This window comes from Pholis gunnellus, assembly GCF_910591455.1.
Source record: "Pholis gunnellus genome assembly, chromosome: 1".
Lineage (NCBI taxonomy): Eukaryota > Metazoa > Chordata > Actinopteri > Perciformes > Pholidae > Pholis > Pholis gunnellus.
The window spans coordinates 28,941,996-28,963,167 of record NC_136528.1 but is presented as its reverse complement, the minus strand read 5'-3'; the positions used below and the strand labels follow the sequence as shown (position 1 = coordinate 28,963,167).

The 21,172-nt window shown below is 40.2% G+C and overlaps 2 protein-coding genes across 3 annotated transcripts; both read left to right on the top strand.

The window, feature by feature from the left end:
* Window positions 1–2,983: 2,983 nt before the first annotated feature.
* tipin (timeless interacting protein) lies at window positions 2,984–5,579 on the top strand. 2 transcript variants are annotated; one of them, XM_079166274.1, is made up of 6 exons: window positions 2,984–3,033; window positions 3,370–3,445; window positions 3,551–3,673; window positions 3,751–3,808; window positions 4,030–4,239; window positions 4,817–5,579. In XM_079166274.1, exons 3-6 carry the CDS (start codon window positions 3,572–3,574, stop codon window positions 5,047–5,049), a joined length of 603 nt encoding a protein of 200 aa, XP_079022400.1. In that variant the 5' UTR covers window positions 2,984–3,033; window positions 3,370–3,445; window positions 3,551–3,571; the 3' UTR covers window positions 5,050–5,579. The 2 variants fall into 2 exon arrangements, with proteins under 2 accessions (XP_079022400.1, XP_079022399.1); XM_079166273.1 differs by having other exon boundaries at window positions 4,808–5,579.
* Window positions 5,580–7,275: 1,696 nt separating this feature from the next.
* Window positions 7,276–20,968, top strand: LOC306699759 (semaphorin-7A; the record flags this gene model as incomplete). The annotated part of the gene is made up of 14 exons (XM_079164479.1): window positions 7,276–7,363; window positions 9,003–9,136; window positions 9,261–9,350; window positions 9,433–9,531; window positions 9,780–9,888; window positions 10,294–10,398; window positions 10,531–10,670; window positions 10,831–11,009; window positions 11,714–11,816; window positions 12,584–12,779; window positions 13,814–13,929; window positions 14,109–14,254; window positions 17,114–17,190; window positions 19,586–20,968. 14 exons carry the CDS (start codon window positions 7,276–7,278, stop codon window positions 19,906–19,908), a joined length of 1,905 nt encoding a protein of 634 aa, XP_079020605.1. The 3' UTR covers window positions 19,909–20,968.
* Between the last annotated feature and the right edge of the window lie 204 nt (window positions 20,969–21,172).

Here is a 21,172-nt window from a genome sequence, read left to right as displayed (position 1 = left end):
TATTAAATGAAAAATAATACTTTATTATTTATAAATTAAATAAAAAAATAATTTATTTATCAATAAAAAAATACTTCATATAAAATGTATATTACCCGTTCCATTCATAAATGTACATGAAGCTCTTTTAAGCTGAACTTGTTTGTCCCCTGTTTCTAACAGTCCTTTGATATGATATATATATATATATATATATATATATATATATATATATATATATATATATATATATATATATATATATATATATATATATATACTTTATCCTATAGCTAGCTTGAAGTGAGAGTCTCTCTCTCACACTGAACTTCCTCCTCTCTATCAGCACATGTTCAACACTTTATCATTATTAATCAAATTTATTTATAAGGGACCATGTACAGTTTAAACATAAATGTCTCCATTCGATGCACTGTACCAGATTGTAGCTCAAGCTAATTTGCATCTGCAGTCCCTTGGCAGGTCAAACAAGGACAAGACAATAACACTGTAAAAGGAAAAGACATAATACAAAGATATACCATAAAAAACATACAAGACACTCAATACAACACTACACACAAATAGCATATCAAAAATGTATGTTTGTCAATAAAATCAAGTCAGAAAGACTACAAGAATTGAGGTCAGTGTTGTGCAGCTTTTAAAATACCTTTTAATTTGGATTTAAAAGTGTTAATAGAGCTGCAGCTCCTCACACCTTCAGGCAGGGTGTTCCACTGATGTGTTGCTTTTACAGAGAAGGCAGATTGTCCAAAAGTAGTGTGGCGAAATGGTATTTTACAGTCTCGTGTAGAGGATATTCTTGATGATCGAATGGAACTTACTGAGCGAGTGTATACAAAGTCACGGTGTGGAGGAGGGGCCAAACCATTTAAAAGTCTATAGACCAGGCACAAATTTGAGAACAATCTAAAATTGTCAAAGCTCAGTAGATTGTGCTTCTCCAATACCCTACAATGGTGAAAGTTCAACGGCCTTTTGTCCAGGATTTTTATTGTTTGCTTATATAATGACTCAAGAGGTCTTATGGCTGTTTCACCAGCCTGCCCCCAACATGTAATGCAGTAGGACATATGGGAAAGGATCATGGCATGCATAAATATCTTGGCTACAGTTAGAGAGAGACAGTTTCTGATGTGTCTAAAATTTGCTAGGTTGTATTTTATGGTTTTAACCATTTTCTTTACATGTTTCTTAAATGTCAAATTTTGATCTAGTATCACACCAAGATATTTAAAATCAGTGACTATATCAAGCCTTTCTCCGTTGATGAGAATCTCAACATCAGGAGGTTGTCTGATGGTTTTGGAAAAAAACATTCCTTTTGTCTTCTTTACATTTAGAGTCAGACATGATTGATCGAGCCAGTGTGTGATCCTTTCCAACGCAATTGTTAGCTTGGCAGCTGCTAACTCAGCTGTTTTTGCATGTGTATATACAACAGTGTCATCCGCATACATTTGCAGTTCAACGTCATGACACTGTTGCGGGAGATCATTAATATATACGCTAAATAATAGGGGAGCTAACACTGGCCCTTGTGGAACACCCATTGTGCATTTCATGTTGCTGGACAGTGCGTCACCAATTTTAACACATTGCTTCCCATTTGATAGATATGAGGACATCCATGCCAGTGCTCTAGGTGAAAAGTTGAATGTAGAGAGTTTTGATATTAACACATCGTGACTGACTGTATCAAAAGCTTTGCGTAGATCTAAAAATACAGCACCAACTACTCCTCCTTTATCAAGCATTGATTTAATTTGCTCTATTAAGTGCAAGGTAGCCGTTTCGGGGGAATGATTTGTTCTAAAGCCAAACTGCATGAGATGTAGACCAGTTGCAGTTGCATATCTCACATTTATCCCACTCTGTCTTCTTCATGGTGTTGATAACGTGTCATTGAGTCCCGTATGTCTTAACCTTAATCTACAGAACGTAACATCTTCTTTTCTACATTTAATCACTTCTCACTCTGACTGACGTCTGACTGTTGTTATCATTTCTACCATTATTGTTATATAATATATATATATATATATATATATATATATATATATATATATTATCATTTAACATGTTCTATAAGACATTCATGTGAGATCAGAATCACCTTTATTGCCAAATATGTGAACACGTACGAGGAATTTGAGTCTTTGTTGCTCTCAATGTATTTACAAAGAAATAGATATAACTGCTAAGAACAAGAACAACATTCTGAACAATAAAGATGAAGAACAGCAGGAACTATAATGTGCGTATTATAAACTGCACCAGAGACCAACAATTGAAGATACAACACCGACATAGAGTACATTTAGTCTGGTGTTCTGTACGTTGTAAACAGTGCAAATAAATAAATACTTCATGTGTACTGATGGTTTGGATACACGTCTAAATATAGTTATCATGATTTATATTGACAGTGACGGATGTTATGTACAGATTGGAGCTTTAAAAAGTGTAAACTTATAATCAGTAAGAGAAGCAGTGGATGTTTGGGTGTTACAGGATTATTGACCTTCCTGGAAGTAAAAACTCTTATAGGTCTGTACAGTATGAATATTGTTATACAGCATCATATATTTATATGTACAATATGAATCTGTGAAGTAACTACAGATACTTCAGTAAGCACAATATTTACTGATTACGGCTGATATTTGTACTGTTCCTCCAGCAGTTGCTCGCCATGGAGAACGGCCGGTTTGACATTCCGGACTTAGAACACCTAGAGGACGAGACCTTCCCTCCCCTCCCCCCTCCCCACTCCCCGGGTCAGGCAGGACGAGAGGCCGGACAGCCTTCTGATGACGGTGAGAAGAAGAAGAAGATATTCAGCGTTTGAAGCAGCTCGTTTCTAGAGAGTGATAGAGTGATAGAGTGATGGTAGATCCAGATGGTAACTGAGCTGCTGTCGTGTGTTGATGCAGCGGAGGAAGACGGAGATGAGTCCACGCTGGTGGACGTTCCTGCTGCGAAGAGGAAAGGAGTGAAGAGGCCTCAACCCAAGCTGGACTCTCAGAGGTACCTCACACACTGACATGAGACGTAGTGCGAGGAGACACCACAGCTCAGTGTTTATTATTTCTTAGAATACTTTTGAAAAACACTTTCATTTATCTTTACTTCACCAATTTTGATAAAAAAATACATTAAATACAGTTTTTAATGCAACATAACAGGAAAAACAGTAAGCAGGGTGATGAGTTTTGTAAAGCGCGAGAGACACAGAGAGAGAGAGAGAGAGAGAAACTCAGAGAGAGAGAGACACAAAGATAGACATACATTAATTACCATAACATCCTCTTTTTAATACCAACAGTGGATCATATGACGGAGTTTTTATATTTCCTTCTTCAGGCTGATCTCAGAAAGAGGACTTCCAGCTCTACGAACTCTGTTCGATAACGTCCGTTTCAAAGGCAAAGGGCACGAGGTGAGAGCAGACGGCAGGCGACCGTGGAGTCGTTCATAAAGTATTGGATCATATCTCAGAACATTCAGCCTCACTGTGTCTCACGATGACTTTTGGCTCCACCAGGCTGAGGACCTGCGGCTGCTGATGCAGAAGATGGAGAACTGGGCTCACAGGTTGTACCCAAAACTGCAGTTTGAAGATTTTATCGACAAAGTGGAGAAGCTCGGCAACAAGAAGGACGTGCAGGTGGGAGGAAGGTCACTTCAATGAAATGTACTTATCGTAGAATTAGAGTAATTATTAATTTTCTTTGTTTCCTGCAGACGTGTCTCAAGCGGATTCGACTGGACATGCCGCTGACCCACGAAGACTTCATGGGAGGTAAGAGATTAATTGGCTGAGATCTGGAGAGTGAAAGCTACAGAGCAGCGTTTATATAATCAGAAACATCCAGAAGAGTAAAAAAAGCATTTATCAGCTCCTTTGCTCTGTGAGACCGACCCGAGCACGAGGCCACACAAACAACGAGACTTATATGAGGATGAGTAATGTTGAAATGTATTCTCTGAATCCACTTTTCTGTCCCATGTGTCTCGGTTTAGGTGACGAAGCAGCTCCTGAATCTCATGTTTTTGGGGATCCGGATCCGTTCAACAGCTCGATCTTTAACGACCTGCCGGCTCCGGTCCACTCCACTCCGGCTGCTCCGGCTTCCCCCCCGGCTCCCTCCCTGACGGAGGAGCAGCGTAGTCGCATGGAGCTGAACCGACAGCGAGCCCTGGAGAGGAGGCTGGCCCGCCAGCAGCCAACGGGTGAGAGGACCTTCTGCCAAGAGTTGATCTCGTTCAGTAGTTGTCTATTAATGATGCAGACAAACCTCAGACAGTCACCAACAAGATGCACAGCTGCATCCTCATCAGGCTGTACATGTTGTAATATTGACCTGATTAAGTGACTTCTGAAGGTGTTTGGTGGCATTAGATCTTAGCTGCGTTCCAGGTACTTTCAGTACGAGCTGCAGCTGCCCCTAAAAAGCCCTTTGAACTCTCTTGCTCATATGTATATATACTCACATCATATATCTGCTGTGCAAAGGATTGTGGGTCAGAATGTGTTGAGACGTAGTAATAAATATTCTGGTTTTATGAGCTTATGAATACAGCTTATTTAAGGGCGTCATAGCAACATTTGCACGCACACACACACACTTTTAAGTGGTGTGTGTGTGTGTGTGTGTGTGTGTGTGTGTGTGTGTGTGTGTGTGTGTGTGTGTGTTTGTGTGTGTGTCCTCTCAAATAGTAGGGATTCAAACATATATATATATATATATATATATATATATAATATAATATAATATATGTAAACATTGACTGACATCAGATCCTTCAGACTCTCAGACCGTCGACTCGTCAGCAGATGAACCCACAAACGTCCTCAACAATTCTAAAGACCGGGATGAGGAGCTGGAGGCTTTAGAGGCGGAGCCAGCCAGCAGCACACAACAACAACAACAGGAACCCAGCCAGCTTCCACACACAGACTCTGAGCCTCCTGCTGAATCACCTCGCAGTGAGAGATATGAAGAACCCGGTCTCAGCAACGCGTGTGAGGACGGAGATTAGAATTTATTTTTGTTTTGTCAATGAATTAAATTTGTGCATAAATTGTCTTCTTGTAATTTGCAACTTTGTTAAAATTCAGAATTCCTGTTTCCATCTGAAATACACAAATACACATACATATATCTACACATAAATACACACATGTATACAAATACACACTAATTACACATCTGTTGTGTTTTATTGTCGTGTCAGCAGCTTTAAATGAAACTGATATTTCTTCACATTTTATTGGCAGGATGTAGTTGGTAATAAATGTCGGTGTTCCTGAGCTCCACTAGATGTTACTTGCACATCTCTTTGTTGTTCGTGTCATCAGTGCAGCACAAGACCTTCTCATTTGTGTTATTGATCAATCGAGGCTGAGTTTCCATCTTTTGCTTTTTTAATGCCAAACAAAAAACTTTATGAAGAAAAGTCTGATCTCATCTTCTCTTTCAGAGAGTTTCTCATCTTTTCATGAATAATGAACAAATATTGGCCCAAACTGTATATTATATATAAAAATATTGGCATCAGGCTCACACACTGATACACATTAGTTATTAATAGTTTTGAAATTCTATTAATCAGATTCATCATTTTGGTGTTTCATTAGTTCTTCATTTTAAATATTAGTTTGTTTTAATAAATGATGTTTCATGTTTTATGCTCATTTGTATCAGTAGTCATTTCTTTTTAAATGTCATTAAAAGTCTGATATTTTACTATTATCACAGTTAACCTGCAGTTCTTCTCTATTTACGTAATAATCAGTCTGTGCACCAACATAATGAAAACTCATTTAATGTCATCAAATAACAAATTCACACTTTGCATTATCGAACATTTGTCTAAATCAGGGGTGTCAAACATACGGCCCGCGAAATGTAAAAGTCGGACTTGATACAATTTACAAATATCCTCTGCTCTCTGTATCGCGCACGGCGGAGCTCCTCCCCGATCCGCGCGCGCACACCTCCACCAGCGTATGTGGCAGCTGTATGTGGCAACGCCCCCCCCCCCCCTGGTCTAAATGATAAAAAGAAGCGGATGATAAAAATCTTCCGTCGTGATTCACTCAACGCTGAAGAAACGTTGAGACCGTTAAGTTACGTGACGTTGGTAACGGACAAGCTAACTGGCGTTAGCCGCTGCGCTATTACCGGCTGCCTGCATCCGACCGTAGTTAAGCCTTAAAGTAACTTTTAATAACTTCACTTTCAAACCTCAGAGGTTGAATAATATCTTACTGAGATTGTGATGATTTTACAGATGATTCATACTTCATATCATGAACATAAACGGACCAACGTGAGCTCAGGTAGACAGGTAGTGAATATCCTCATGTGTTCATGCTGCTGTCACAGAGATGACAGTTGTGACGTCACCTTTTTCTTTTATTAATTGAAATTGAAATAAGACATCTATGTAAATGATTTCTGTGTGAATGTGTGTATATTTTGCTGTGTAAATTATAAAAAATATGTTACTGCAAGTTAATAAACACATTTGCTGACATTTGTTTTGCTGCTGTTAATGTTAACTGTCTTGATTTCTTCTGCCTTAGGATTGCAATATATATATATATGTGAATGAAATAAAGTAATAGATAAATACATTTAATTACAAGAACTATAACTGATTGAAAATGAGTTATTTAACATAGTAACTGATTTAATTAACTGATTAATTTAGAAAAACAATATTATGAAAAAGATCTATGAATTAATTATTGAATATATGATAAAAACACTAAACTAAAACCTTTCCAGTATATATACTGAAAAGGTTTTAGTTTAATGTATTTATATGTATATATATTTATAATCCTGCTGAGCAGGGATTATATATATATATGTACACTATAAATGTATATATATATATATACTATAAATATATATATATATATATATACTATAAATATATATATATATATATATATATATATATATATATATATATATATACATACAATCCTGTTGAGCAGGGAGTTTAGGCGATGGGAGCAGCAAGAGGGGGCGGGGCGGGAACAGCTGTTGACGCAAACAGGAAGTGCTCTGTAGGTAGGCCGTCTCATTTCGTAGACCGCACCATCCAGCCTACGCGGTCCTCAAAGGACGCAGCCCACATGCGAAGGCTGGGTCCTCCGAAGGATGCAGCCCCTGAGGCGGGGCTTATGCGGCTCATCTAGTTCAGATCAGAGACGCTCAGTAACTACTTCTGTCGACTGACAGCTCAGGCAGGATGCTGGCGTTATTTCTAACGGTATATGTATTACATTTAACAGCGGCGACATCGCCGCTGTTACCGAGGATGACGTTCACAGAGAAAGGTATGAAATATTTCGCTTTTTTTTTTTTTTTTTACGACTTTAAAACACGAGACAGTTTTGACATCGCTGTGGCGATGTTAACCTTTACTCTGGACAAATGAAAATGTGATATAATCTTCCCCAGTTTGATTTTATACACACAAAATTGACTATTCTTCTTTTCCAAGCATTATTTTTTATTGTGATAGGAACCTGCAGGACATATTGATAGAAGTACATTAACTTCTATTCAATGACTTCCCGTGTCACAAATACACTAAAGTATTTAATAGAAGATGTATTATATGATCAGAATATAAAACATAAAAAAGCAAAAAATGTGTTTGTAAACATATTGATTGATTTGCACAAATATTAGGGTGGTATAAAATTACCACACAGTATTTAAAAAGTGTGTACTGAAGAATTACAGTACACTCTTGGATGGTTTCAGTAATTAAAAAGTTGTGACTTCATCATGAACAACAGGCATTTTTAACAGACATTTAAGAAATACACTGTTTTAAATAATAAAGTTAATGATGGCTGAATTCCATTTAGCTGCACCAGTTTGTGCTCTCTGGCCCACTGGAACACTCGGAGAGAACAGAAGAATCGTTAGTGTCATTAACAACACCTCTAGTTGAAGTGTCGAGCGTTGTGGCTTTCACGTTGACACTTTGGGGAACAACACACATTCTCCCACGTTCAAACGCACACCGACTCTGCAGATCTTGAATAAACCTCAATCTGACGGCCCTTGCATTTCACCGCAAGTTCTCATCCCTGTGCGCTTTTAAAATGCTTTCATTCGCACAATCCGGTATGACGACGTGAGGGTAGCGGTGAGAGACTTGGAGCACCAGTAAGAGGAACATCCATTCGAATGAAGGATGAATTAATGAGATTAATGAATAAACACTATCAGCCCAAACTAAGGTACATTCTTTAAAACTCCGCCAGAGGCTGATGAGGCAAGATGTGTGTGTGCTCCAAATGGTTCATCAAATTCCAAGTCAAAGAGGAGCGTCTCTCTCAAAGATTGGAAACACATAGGCTACTCCTCTGTGGGATATGAAGCAAGCAAAGCAGATATTTCTGCATTGGCCACACAAAGCCTCTGGCTAATAACAGGGCAGCTATAATTGCAAGGTTCAACACACAGATGACAACTTTGACCTCATGATGGTGTTAGATGAAAAGTTGAATCATCACCAAAAACCACGATTCATCCGTAAACCTGAATACATCAACCTCATGGCGCTGCTACTGGAAAACTCAGGAGATCACTGAAGGTTCTTCATCTTGGAAACACGCAAAAAAAAATTGTGCCAATCCATCAACTTGATGTTGAGATATTTCACTGTTCGAAATGAAAACGTTGGCCTGCTGCTGGCACTAGAGGAAAAGTCAGAGGCATTAAGATATGTCATTTGAGGATTATCAATATTTGTACCACACAGATAGGGGACCTCCTCTGAGGGACATGAATGTCTCTACTTAATTAAATGGCAATCCATGCAATAGCTGATTAGATAATTCAATCTGGATAGAGCCACGCCGCTGGCTCGACTAATAACAGGTTAAACTCTCACTGTGTACAATGACAATTTGACCTTATCCATTGCACACACAAATATTAGATTTTTCTCCACTGTAGAGACAGCAATGAAAAGGTTACCCCTACCCGGACACCACGCACCCGTACAGATTGTTCTGCAAGGAGATCCAGACACCGTCATAGCCGCTGGACAAAAACACCTGAACTCATTCAACTTCCAAAACCCTGAGAAGGTAGTGAACATCTCTCACAGTGTTTGCTTACACAAGTAAATATCAGGAGTTTGCATTTAAACAGATGGCATTCATTTACAGTGACGTGGAGATAATGATAACAAGGCATCCCTTCTCTTCACAGACTCCGGTGGAAATAGACGTGTTGTGGACAGAGTGCATCGACAACGGGCCTCCACAAAAACTGAGCGCGAATAGAGTAAAAGAACAGAACGTAATAGCAAACAGCAGAACACGCCGATATGTTGGTCAGATGTGATTGTAACATCATAAAAATTCTTGCTCTTGTCGCTTAGGATTGCAACTATAACATCACCGTGGTCCACAAGAGGGAAGATGACAACCGGGTGTTTGTGTGCGGGACCAATGGCAAGGAGACCCTGTGCTGTGACATGGTAGGACACTGAGGCAGAGATGCACAGGATGTGTTACTGAGAGCGGAAGGAGCGTCTCTGTTTCGCTGTCACAACGTCGGGGCACATTGGGAATAATCACCGGTGGTGCTCTTTTCTGTCTAGTCGCAGTCGCTATCAGCGCTCAGTGCGACTAGAGACACTTCTTCTGTGTATTTGAAACTATCCAAATTGTGCTGCCAGATGGAGAATAGCTGGGGTAGTTTGAGATCTTTTGTGTTTTCTTGTAGAATTTATCAGAGCAGACACCCAGGTGCCTTCCCTCTGAAAAACTGGAGAAGATAAAATTCAGCATAAGGGAATTTGTCATAAAGGAAGGTGAACCGTTTGCCCTTGTGGGTAAGTTTCTGAACACACAGGATTTTTCTTAAGCGGCTGATTAATCTGCTTTCTGATTTAGATGCTCTTTTCAGCACTACTAACCATGCTTTAATCAGCTCAGCACTTTCTAATGATTTCGTCTCCTTCTTTGCCACCATTGCTCATAAGGAGAATGCGCTGGGGCTTCCTGCCTGTGCCTACTATTCACTCCAGACTCCAGTTTTCTCCCACTGGCATCACAGCCAGCACGGACATATTTTGTCTTTCCCCCAGGTTTGGCACATCAGTAAGCAGTTTTTTCATAAAGGACAAACTGGCGTCTGGAATATGAAACGGTGAACTGATGCTCGCTGCAAACCACAAGCACAGCGATGCTGCTGTGATACCCTGACTATTTGTAACCATTTGTTCCTTTTTTGGCAGATTCTCTAGATAGTGATCTCTACATCACATACTCTGGTTCTCAAGAGTATGTTGGCATCCACAAGTTTGGGAAAAACCGAGTTGCCCCGGCAAGACACAATAAAGGTATTTGCATGGAGATAGATTGTTTTTTTTTTTGTGAGGACTTAGGATAAGTCTCATCAGTTAAATGATGTTCCTTTAAAAATGTTCTACGGCGATAGAGAGAAACAACGACTTTGGTTTTTCTCCCTTTAGAGCAGCACTATGTGGGTTTGGTGCTCAGCAGACAGAGAGACCCAGAGAACAGCAAAGTCTATGCCTTCTACAGGGAGAAAGCAAGAGACAGAGGCTTGAACAGTGAAACGTGGCTCCCGTTTGTGACCCGCGTTTGCACGGTAAGACCTGCACAATAAAGACATTTTCAGCTAAATTTCATGAATAAAAAAACAGTTTTAGCGTCAGATATGTGCATGTATGAGTTACATATACTTTACTAATCATTACATATGCATTATGAAAGCGTGATTGATCCTTTGGCTGCGTTATTGTTGCTAGGTGGATCTCGGCGGTCCCAAGAACTTCCTGCAGTTTAGCTGGACGTCCCAGATGAATGCCAGGCTCTTCTGTGGAGACGCTGACAGCAGGCAGCATTTCTCTGAGCTGATAGACGTGGCTACTGTGCACGCAGACAAGTGGCAGGACACCAGGGTTTATGCGCTCTTCAGAAATGAATGGTAAGACCCCGTTATCTTTCATGCATTCATGAAAGGGTGAAAGTTTGAATCATGTTGGGGTAAGCTAAATTTAAGTACAGTATAAAACTTAAGTACAGTCATAACTTAAGCATTATCATGTAATGCTGCGCTTTTACAACAATGCCAACAAGTAACTTAAGTCGAAACACAAAAAGCTTAAATGCAATCCAAACTTGACTTGTGACCCTTTTTGGCAAAACTGGTTGAACTCTTTCCAGCTCGACATTAAAGTCAGACCCAACGACGAGGTGGAAACAACAATGAGTTTGCTGTTGTTGTGTCTTTACATAAAACAGCAGATTCACATGTCGTGTCAGCCAATTCAACCATAACCACAACCACCATGAGATGGGAATAAAGGCTCTACAAATAATTGTTTATTCAGTAAAGTACCTTTTTTTCTGAGTAAACAACTATCTTTAGACAAAATGGGCAAACTGTTGTAGAGCATTTTCTCTGTGTCTCCAAGAGTACGTTGATTAGACAGAACTGCTTGAACGTCTTGCTTGTGCTTCCTCTTTTCATGCGAGTTGAGTTCCTCCTTTCTAAATGTGGCCCCGTCTGATCAGCTGTGTTTCACATCTTCTGATCAGCATGACTAAAGTCTCGACTGACTTCGCAACAGTTTCTTGTTGTTGCAGATGTCTCTGTATTTACCCGCTGACCTCTGTGTCTCTCCACAGGGGTATGAGTGCTGTGTGTGTCTACGCCATACAAGATATTGAACACCTCTTCACAACCTCCACATTTAAAGGTGCGGACGGGCAAAGCGGCAGGCCTAGAGAGGTATGTGTCCAGCAGCTTTATCCGAGGTGTAAAATAACGACCGTATCAACTTGACTCGTCACCAAATGATTCCTGACGTCATTATGGCCGCTGTCTTTCAACCTATATGCTTCAAGTTACAAAGTGATGATGTAATCAATTCTGAGTAACATACATTACTTTTTATTGATAAATCTACATGTCAGCACATCTAGAACTATAACGACATTTTCTCAAATTTGACCAGTATTTTCAAACAACCTTTTTGACCTTTTGTGTATATTATAGGTTTAAGTCATCACTGGCTGCTAGTATACCCCAAAAACTGCATTATTATTGTTTGTAGTCTTCTTTGAAAACAAAGTCAACTTGAAACATTCAAAAGTGAACCAGAAAGGTTTTTCCATCAACTCATGGAGCTAACGATAGCTTCATTAGCTTGGCAGGTGATTGGAGGAACCGAAGCCGGTCGAAAGAAGAGTGCAAACGTTTGTTCCGTGGAGAAAAGCCTTCAGTGCCGTTCTTTGTTCTTCTCTCGAAGATAAATACTCTGCAGTTCAAATATAATTGATGTCGCAGCATCTATGCCGCCATTGTTGTCTAGAACAAAAAGTTGCTTCTGTGTGTGTTCTCACACACACCCACGATTCTCTCGTGACATTGTGAGAATCCAGTTGCCGTGCAAGGCGACATGTGTGCCACGCAGGAACGGGAAAGCTTGACAGGACAAACGTTAACTGAACCGCCACAACACAAACCTAAACCCACATGCCTTGTTTTCCCTTCAGTGTGTTGTAGACAGCACAAAGATTCAACAGGACATCCTGAGGATGATCGAGACGAATTCGGAGATGGAGCAGTGGGTCCGGCCTGTGAACAACTCTGGCCCGCTCCTCTCTAATCACCACAGCTACACTCACATCCACGTCCACGGTTCCCAGGACAACAGCGACAGTCACCACACCGTCCTGTTCCTGTCTCTAAGTGAGTGATATGAATCAGGGAAGTTGGTACTAAGAAAAGGGTAGTTTCCTGTATATAGTGTACATTTGAGGGTCATTACACACACAGGTTCCTCTAATTAGTTCTATTTGAACGACCTATTGTTTGACATTTTAAATCAACAAGAGATGTTCAGTTTAACATAGTAGCTGAGACAGAAACCAGTGTTGCAGCTCTAAATACTAGAATGAAATGCTGGAGAAAGGATGCGCTGACAGTCTGATTCAGCAGAGGCCTACCCAGCTGTGACTGAATTGGACTGAGTCATAGAGAGCAAGGAGGGACTAGGACTGAGACCTTAGACTGGAAGATTGGCCTGGCCAAAGTTGAGTGTGCACAGTAGTAAAGGGAAGTATAACTTCTTCTTAACTCTGACTGATCTCTATATGGTGGTTTTGTTTTTGTGTGTCATTTCCTATGATACATCATGGGGAGTATCACATGTGAAATAGTGTCACGTTATTTTTTATTTTACCGTTTTATGACATAATATGATGTGTCGTTGTAATGTTTTTGTACTTTGGCCCACATGCCCAAAAGACCATGAGAGGAGGAAACATCACATTCACAACGAATTTGAATGAAACCCACTTTTTCTTTATGGTAATATGAACTATATGATGCCTCTGCCATTGAACATACCTTTAAAACGTTTTGAAAGAGTATAGAAATCATGTTTGGACGTATTATAATAAATGGCGTCCAAGCCTCAACGCTCTTCTTTGACTGACATGGAAGCGAGTTTGCTGATCTGCCTTGATTACGTCAGCACTGCTCAATACAGAGAACTGCTAACCCCCTGTTGGCTTGTTGAAAATGAAATATTGCAACAGTCAAGTTACAGCATTGTTCAAGCAGCTACCAGTTACAGTACCAATGTAGTGTAACTTTCTCTTTAAAAGCTTTGCTGGATTAGTCATAAAGAGGTGATGAAACATGAGATTTGAGTGGGTTGCTTCGTGGTGGTGGGGTGTGTTTGTACAGGATCGAGTCAACTTCCTGTCTTCCCGATACAGATAATGGAGGGATTCATAAGGTGCTGCAGAATAAAAGTCAGACATTTGTCATCGCTGAGTATCAACCTTTCAACCACAGGACCCACGTCATCAGCATCAGCCTCCACGCCTCCTCTGTGAGTAACACCACCTACACGGCTATTCCCCTAAACCAAGACACAAGGGGAGCTTTTTACTCCTGTACACCAATAATGGTGTCAGTGAATTAAAGCACAATGGTAGTCTAAACGTTTCAGAGGATGTTGGTGTTCTAATAGGTTTTAAAAAACGAATAATGTGCTGTGTATCGTTGCAGAGGAAGCTGTATGTGAGCTCCAGAAATGAACTGGTCCAACTGAATGTGGCAAACTGTGCCCAGTATGGGGACAGCTGTGAGCTGTGTGTCTTGGCCAGAGATCCCTACTGCGGCTGGAACGGCACCCACTGCACCCCTGAGACAGAGTAAGACCGCCGCTTCTTGATGTACCAGGAGACATTTCATCTAAATATCCCAGCATACCCTTTCATCCACAGTGTGTTCCCGGTGTCTCAACACCTGCCTTATTAGATGGTATAAATCACGTTATTGAAAATATGTCAACCCCTCCAGCGATACTGCCAAGTACAATCTGCCAAAACTGCCAATCATTTTCCTCCTATCTGTATTTAAACCCGCAACCCCCGTTTAAACCTGCAACAAATGATCCTTTCAGAGCTGTGAGTTATAGTTGGACAGTGCAAGCATAATGGGTGCAGATTGAAGTGCAAAGGTTTTAGCGTGTTGTTATTTAGCTACAGGCCTAAGCATACAGCAGTGACCTCACCTGACTCACTGTCACATGTTATTGTTTATGCATCGCAACTCAAAGCTGCCAATATTAGAATAAAAGGTTATTACCACTCATTTTATTATGAGGATTTGTCATGAGAGAAGTTTCCCCATTATAATGAATTATAATTTATTTTTTTAAATTGCAACAACTTTTATCTATCAGGAAATACAAGTTAAAAAGTGTACTCACTTGAGGATATAAAGATGTCTTGCATCCTTTCCAGCCACTTATGGTTTTGAGCCACAGTCTGATAAAATCTGAAGATAAAAGGGTGTAACGAGAAAACGTGGTTTATCATTTTCCTATTAAATCAGAATCAGAATCAGCTTTATCGGCCATGTATGCATATGCATAAAAGGAATTTGACTTCGTTTTTTACGTTGCTCTCAACGTACATACACAGAATATACAAATAAACAAACTAAAAAATGCCACTGTCAAAGACTAAGCTGATTTTTGCCTTGTGTCACTCGTACAAATGTGGCCGCTGGAGTATTTCTGTCGAGTATTTTGCAACCTGAGAGCATTAGCCCTTAACAGTCAATGGGAGTACTCCTCCCCTCCATAGATACCACTTAGTGCCAACTTGGTTTGTTGTGAAGTACAACCTTAGAACTTACCATGTAGTCCTATGGCTGAGCCCTCCTGGCTCTGGCCCTGTACAGTACTGACGTGGAGTCGTAGAGCTCCCGGCGCCCACAGACGCCCACGATAAGTTTGTCCTCCATTTCTGATTCTCTGTGACGTCAGGAGAATCTCAACTCTCAAAGGCTTTTGCAACAAAGCGCCACATTAATTATTCGTTTTCAACTCGCCCGGCACACATTTGAGGTTCCTTGCATTGACTTTGTATTGTCTGAACACACCTGGCCTCATTATCACATTCTCACTTTACAGAGACAAGTTAACTTGAAATGGACTTCACCTCTAAACCGGACAGCTTGCTTTCTCTGTAAACAGGAAGAAAGATTTTCATGAAATAATTATAATTAGATTTCTCAGTATGTGGTACCTACACACATGAACACAGCCCCTACCCCCCACCAGCACATCTGCATACACACTTCCTGTGATGTAGTTGATGACTTCGATCACTAATATCAAAGAGATTGGCTCAAAGAGGAGGAAATGATAGTGATATGAAGAGAGGGGAAAGGCTGACTAGCATTGGTAACTGGAGATGAGGTGTTGTATTCTTGCTCTGAGCAATAGTCTGGCTGGCAGTGTATCTATTGTGGTGAGATGCAGCAGCCCCCATGAGCCCCCCTTACCACGAGATGACGGAAGTGACTAACTGTAGCCGTTACCTGATTTCTTTTTAATACTGGTGTGGATCTATGTGGAATCTAGTGAAAAACCCCCAAACCTCAGATTTGACTTGGTAATCTAGTTTACAGTGCATGACTGTGATCACTGAATCATTTCACTTTCATTGATTAAATTTCCTTTTGTTTCATAAAATAATAAGGCAGTCACAAAGTAATGGGATAATACTTGTTATGGTGTTTCATATATATATATATATATATATACAGGACTGTCTCAGAAAATTAGAATATTGTGATAAAGTTCTTTATTTTGTGTAATGCAATTAAAAAAACAAAAATGTCATGCATTCTGGATTCATTACAAATCAACTGAAATATTGCAAGCCTTTTATTCTTTTAATATTGCTGATTATGGCTTACAGCTTAAGAAAACTCAAATATCTCTAAATATTAGAATATCATGAAAAAGTATACTAGTAGGGTATTCAACTAATCACTTGAATCGTCTAATTAACTCGAAACACCTGCAAGGGTTTCCTGAGCCTTGAAAAACACTCAGCTTGGTTCAGTAAACTAAATCACACGTATGGGGATTATCACAATATTCAAATTTTCTGAGACAGTCCTGTATATATATCCACATACATATTTATACATTAAATAATATCATGTTTTCTAATTACATGTTTTAAGTTGAAGGTAACCAGAGAAACTTGAGGGCGTTGAGATCACCGGCAGCTGTTCAGAAACAATTGAGTCGGAAAACAAACCTGAAATAGATTTTGTCGTTCATAACTTCCTCTTATGGGCTTCAGAAACGTCCCGTCACAGCCAACATTTAACTCACATGACTGATCAGCCCTTTCCACTTCTTCTGGCATATCTCTATAATACATGAATGCTTGTCTTTGTCTCCGGACAGCATTTAATTTAATTTAATTAAACAATTTAAACTTGCCCGACTGAAACCAACTCTTGAAGACCTCTCTCCAAGTCAACCTGTTTTGTTTCCAGTTCTAAACCTCTATTTCTGCTTCTTCTACTCTGTTTACTGGCAGATTACAGCCACGCGTAGCTTTAAGCTTTAAGCTTCTAACCGAACTACGCTGTAGCCGAGTTTATTCGCTCCAAACAAGTCGATGGAAACTCGCTTAATTCACATTTCTCTTTCTGCAGAATCTGGCATATTTCTCTAACTCAGATACCCTTTACTTTCACAGTGGCACTCTGCAAGATCTGACCCAAGGGAACCATGCCATCTGCATGTCTTCATCCAAGGCTCAGCCCCCTGGAACAGGTACGACGATGTTCACGACTTTACTGCAATCAGGTCTAGCTAGGCCAGGCTAACTGGCTACTGGCTATAGCCTTATATTTAACAGACAAACATGAGAGTGGAATTGATCTCCTCATCTACCTTTCGGCAGAAAAAGCATGCAAGCCTATTTTCCAAAATGTCTAAAGCTACTTTAACATCAATAATCTGTGCCTTTGTAGCCTCAGAGGCCCCCTTCATTTCTCAATACATCCATTTTGTATTCATACAACGTTCAAAACCCTACATCTTCAAAATTGCATATAACAACAGAAGGAAGAGTCATAACAAAAAACACATGGCAAGCTACTGCTAGCAAGAGCCCTTGAGCAAAGCACTACATTTACATCACGGGTTCTGCCCTGTGAGATAACATGCTTCCAAAAAGATCAGAATGCGCCTGTGGCATGATCATAAAAGGCAGATATACAGTATATATATATATATATATATATATATATATATATATAATCAAATACATGCAAAACGTTTTATAATGAATAACTTTATTAGCTTCCAGTGAGTGCAGTGAGGCAGTACTGCTGGCAGGCTGCCAGTGGTGAATGTGTGCTCTCATGATATTTGTCAAGGCTGCCGAACAAATACTGCCGTTGAATTCAGGACACTGCAAGGACATCACTTCACCTCACCCAATCCATGCACATCTTCAAACACATAGCTGTGCTTTTTAAACTATACAAAGTCAAGTTCAACTACCCAAACTGTCCACCGCAGATCTGTTACATTCTGTAATGTATCTACATAGCTCGTCACTGAGTCAAAGACAATCAAGTTGATTAACATCATCTTCTTGGTTTTTGTCTGAACCCTTGTGTTGTCCCGGGGTCATTTCTTGACCCCATTAGACGTTTGACGTCTCTAAATAAATGACATCATTTCTTTTGCTTAACATTGAATGACTTTTTCTAATTTAATGGGGACAACTGGGTAAACATAAACTCAACATGTTGATATGTAAAGACATTAAAACACCCAAAAAATATCTCTTTCCAATTTGAGGTCACTCAGTGAGATTGTATGGTGATCTGCATATTTCTCCTCAGTCCCGTAACAGGGATTCTGGGGGGGGGGGGGGGGGGGGGTTGTTTTATTTAAAGGGCTATTTAGGTAGTCAACAAAAAACAAAGTACCTGACACATAAACTTGGGTAGCAATTTTAATTATAATAATTTTCTGGAGGTTGAAATTGCTGAAACGACCCCAGGAGAACAAGTGTTAGTACATGTGAAGGTAACAGGAGGGTTAAAATGAATGTTGACGTGTTTTATGTGTCCGGTAAACACAGAGGCGGGTGATCATTTATACTGTATGCTTTACAAACAGTCAAACCAGACGGGGTCATTCCTGACAACAGGTGTGATTATGTGCTGCCATTAGAACAATTCAAAAACAGCATCCTCACTAAACTTTGATGTATACCCCTGTGAGAAGTCAAATAGTCAAAAATAATATAAAGTCTAAATAATTCATTGTACTTTCACTCAAAAACAGGGTGTACTGGTGTACTTTTATGTAAACAAGGTCTATTGGCCCTACATTCCAAAACGAAGGGAAACATTTGTGGTAATGTGTTGGACTGAAGACAGACTAAAGGTGTAAAACAGAATACTATATGCTTTAAATAACAGTCAAACCAGGCGGGGTCATTTCTGATGACATTACAGCCACTAGTCACACCTTTTTAATTAGACATATTAAATATTGCCCATCTTCAGGAGCCTCTTCAGTAACGGGGGAATTTAGGCTGATTTGAAGCCATGTGCGTCACGTGATATGGGAATCTTGCAAACGACGGACTTGGCCCCTTGCTAGACTTCCTGTCAACAATGAATGTTGCCCCTGACATTTGACTTACGGTACCATGTTGTGCTACAGTTCTCTATTCTCCTAGTCCCGTTTCAGATTCTGCCCCGCCCCCCGCCCACCAGACAAACTTCCTCATTACCCAAAATGTCTACTTGTTTGCACCACTAATTTCAGATCATGTGCCAAAGACAACGTAAAGAACTCCACATCTGCTTTATAGACGAACCCTTCATAAACTACATCTTCAAGTATCATACAAATATGTTGTCAGAGTACTTTTACTATTTATATTACACTAACTAATCCAAGCCTGACTATAGTACAAAGGAGTATCCTGCCCTTGCTGTTCTACTCTGTCAGTAGATATTTTCCTTAAACATTTAAATCCCCCTCGGCTTGTTGCGCTTGTGACTTGACCCATTGCATGCTGGAAGAGTATCCAGGGACATTTCTCAAAAGGCTTGCCATGCTCCAACGTAAATAACTTGCCGGTTGAAATAAAGGTTAAACAAACAGCTTAAAGTTGAACAGACATGGTGTTTCTTTGCAGACGAGGCCGAGGGCAGCGTCACACTTCCCCCTGAGACCAAGTACTTCCTCCAGTGCCCGGTGTCGTCCCATCACGCCCAGTATACCTGGCGTCACCTTGGAAGCAACACATCATGCAGCTCGAGGGAGCAGCGGTGCCTTCTTCTGATCGACAGCATGGGTCCCGAGCAGGAGGGAACTTACACGTGTGTGTCGGAGGAGATGGGCTACAGTCGAGTCTTGGCGCAGTTCCAACTACGGCTGGAGAGCGAGGCGGCGGGCCGTTCATCGAGCCCACTGGTCTGGCTTTGTCTAATGGCAGTAATGATCAAGAGTTTGTGCTGAGTAGATAACACGATAGGATAACAATGGCAATATATGACACCTACGATCTCCAAGTGTCTGCAATCGTAACATAGCTAAGGCTTACGTTTAACCCATAATGATGTGAATTAGTTTTTGTCAGCCCAGTTTAAGCTTAATGGCTTGATTCCATTTGAAGATCAATCTCAATGCAAAACCACACGACTGGGTGGAGGTGGTGTTATGAGGACAAATATAAACGATGAGAAGATAACCTCCTCGCTTGTTTTAGACACCAGAAATACTAAATAGTAGAAAATAGTAATAACTGATGTATCCGTTAATTCAACATTTCAGCACTGTGCCGTTCAAAATGCAGCAAGACGATGAGTCTCTTCCGCTATCATCTTTGGATTAAGAAATACATATAGAGATGCTACTGGTTAAAGGGTGATAAAAGGTTATTGTTCAGATAACCAGATGCTGAGCAAGAATGTGATACTTCATAACCTGGGGCAAGGGGGTGGCATGTAGGAAACCTTTGCTGGTTTAGGAGACAGAAATATGTTGAAACCAGAATCATGCAGGTAAAGGAGTCATGAGTCTTGCAATTGCATCATTATTAAATTACATTTCAGTTCTTTTGAAATACTACCCGTTTCCTTTACTGAGAGATTCCATCCACAGGAGGGACATCCTGTCCTTGCTGTAACTTCCTATCTTGCGTACTACCTCAGACTTGTGTAACAGGTTGCTTAACTGCGAGACACCGTCAGCACTTTATTTATCGTAATAAATAAATGTATTTAATACTTGTGTTTGATACGACAGTGTGCGGGAATACAATGTTTGCTGCACGATCTGGGATGTTTGACTTGATCTTACAATGGATTTACTTTTGTAAGAGAACATGTTTGCTTTTCTGCATTGCTTTTCCTTTTCATAAAAATGCAAATCTGTTTTCGTTCCACAGTTTACGGTCATTGATTGTTACATTCAACCAGTTCAGTTCTTCAAACCTGATAAACAGCTGTGGCTTAGTAGCAGCAGTCTACATGCTGTACTACACAAAGGCGGCACTTCTTGGCTTCCTCACACATTTCCACTGTCAATTAAGCCGTCAAATGAAAAAAGGGCCATTTTTTTTAATGCAGGTTCCTTCCCAAAACTGAAAAGAGAAACCTACTGGCCCTTGATTGGACACTGTGCTCTAAATTTGACAGAACCACCACAAATGTCACAACTTGCATTGTGACATTTCCCCGAGCGTGATGATGTGAACACATTGGTGTGATTGGGGAGGGAA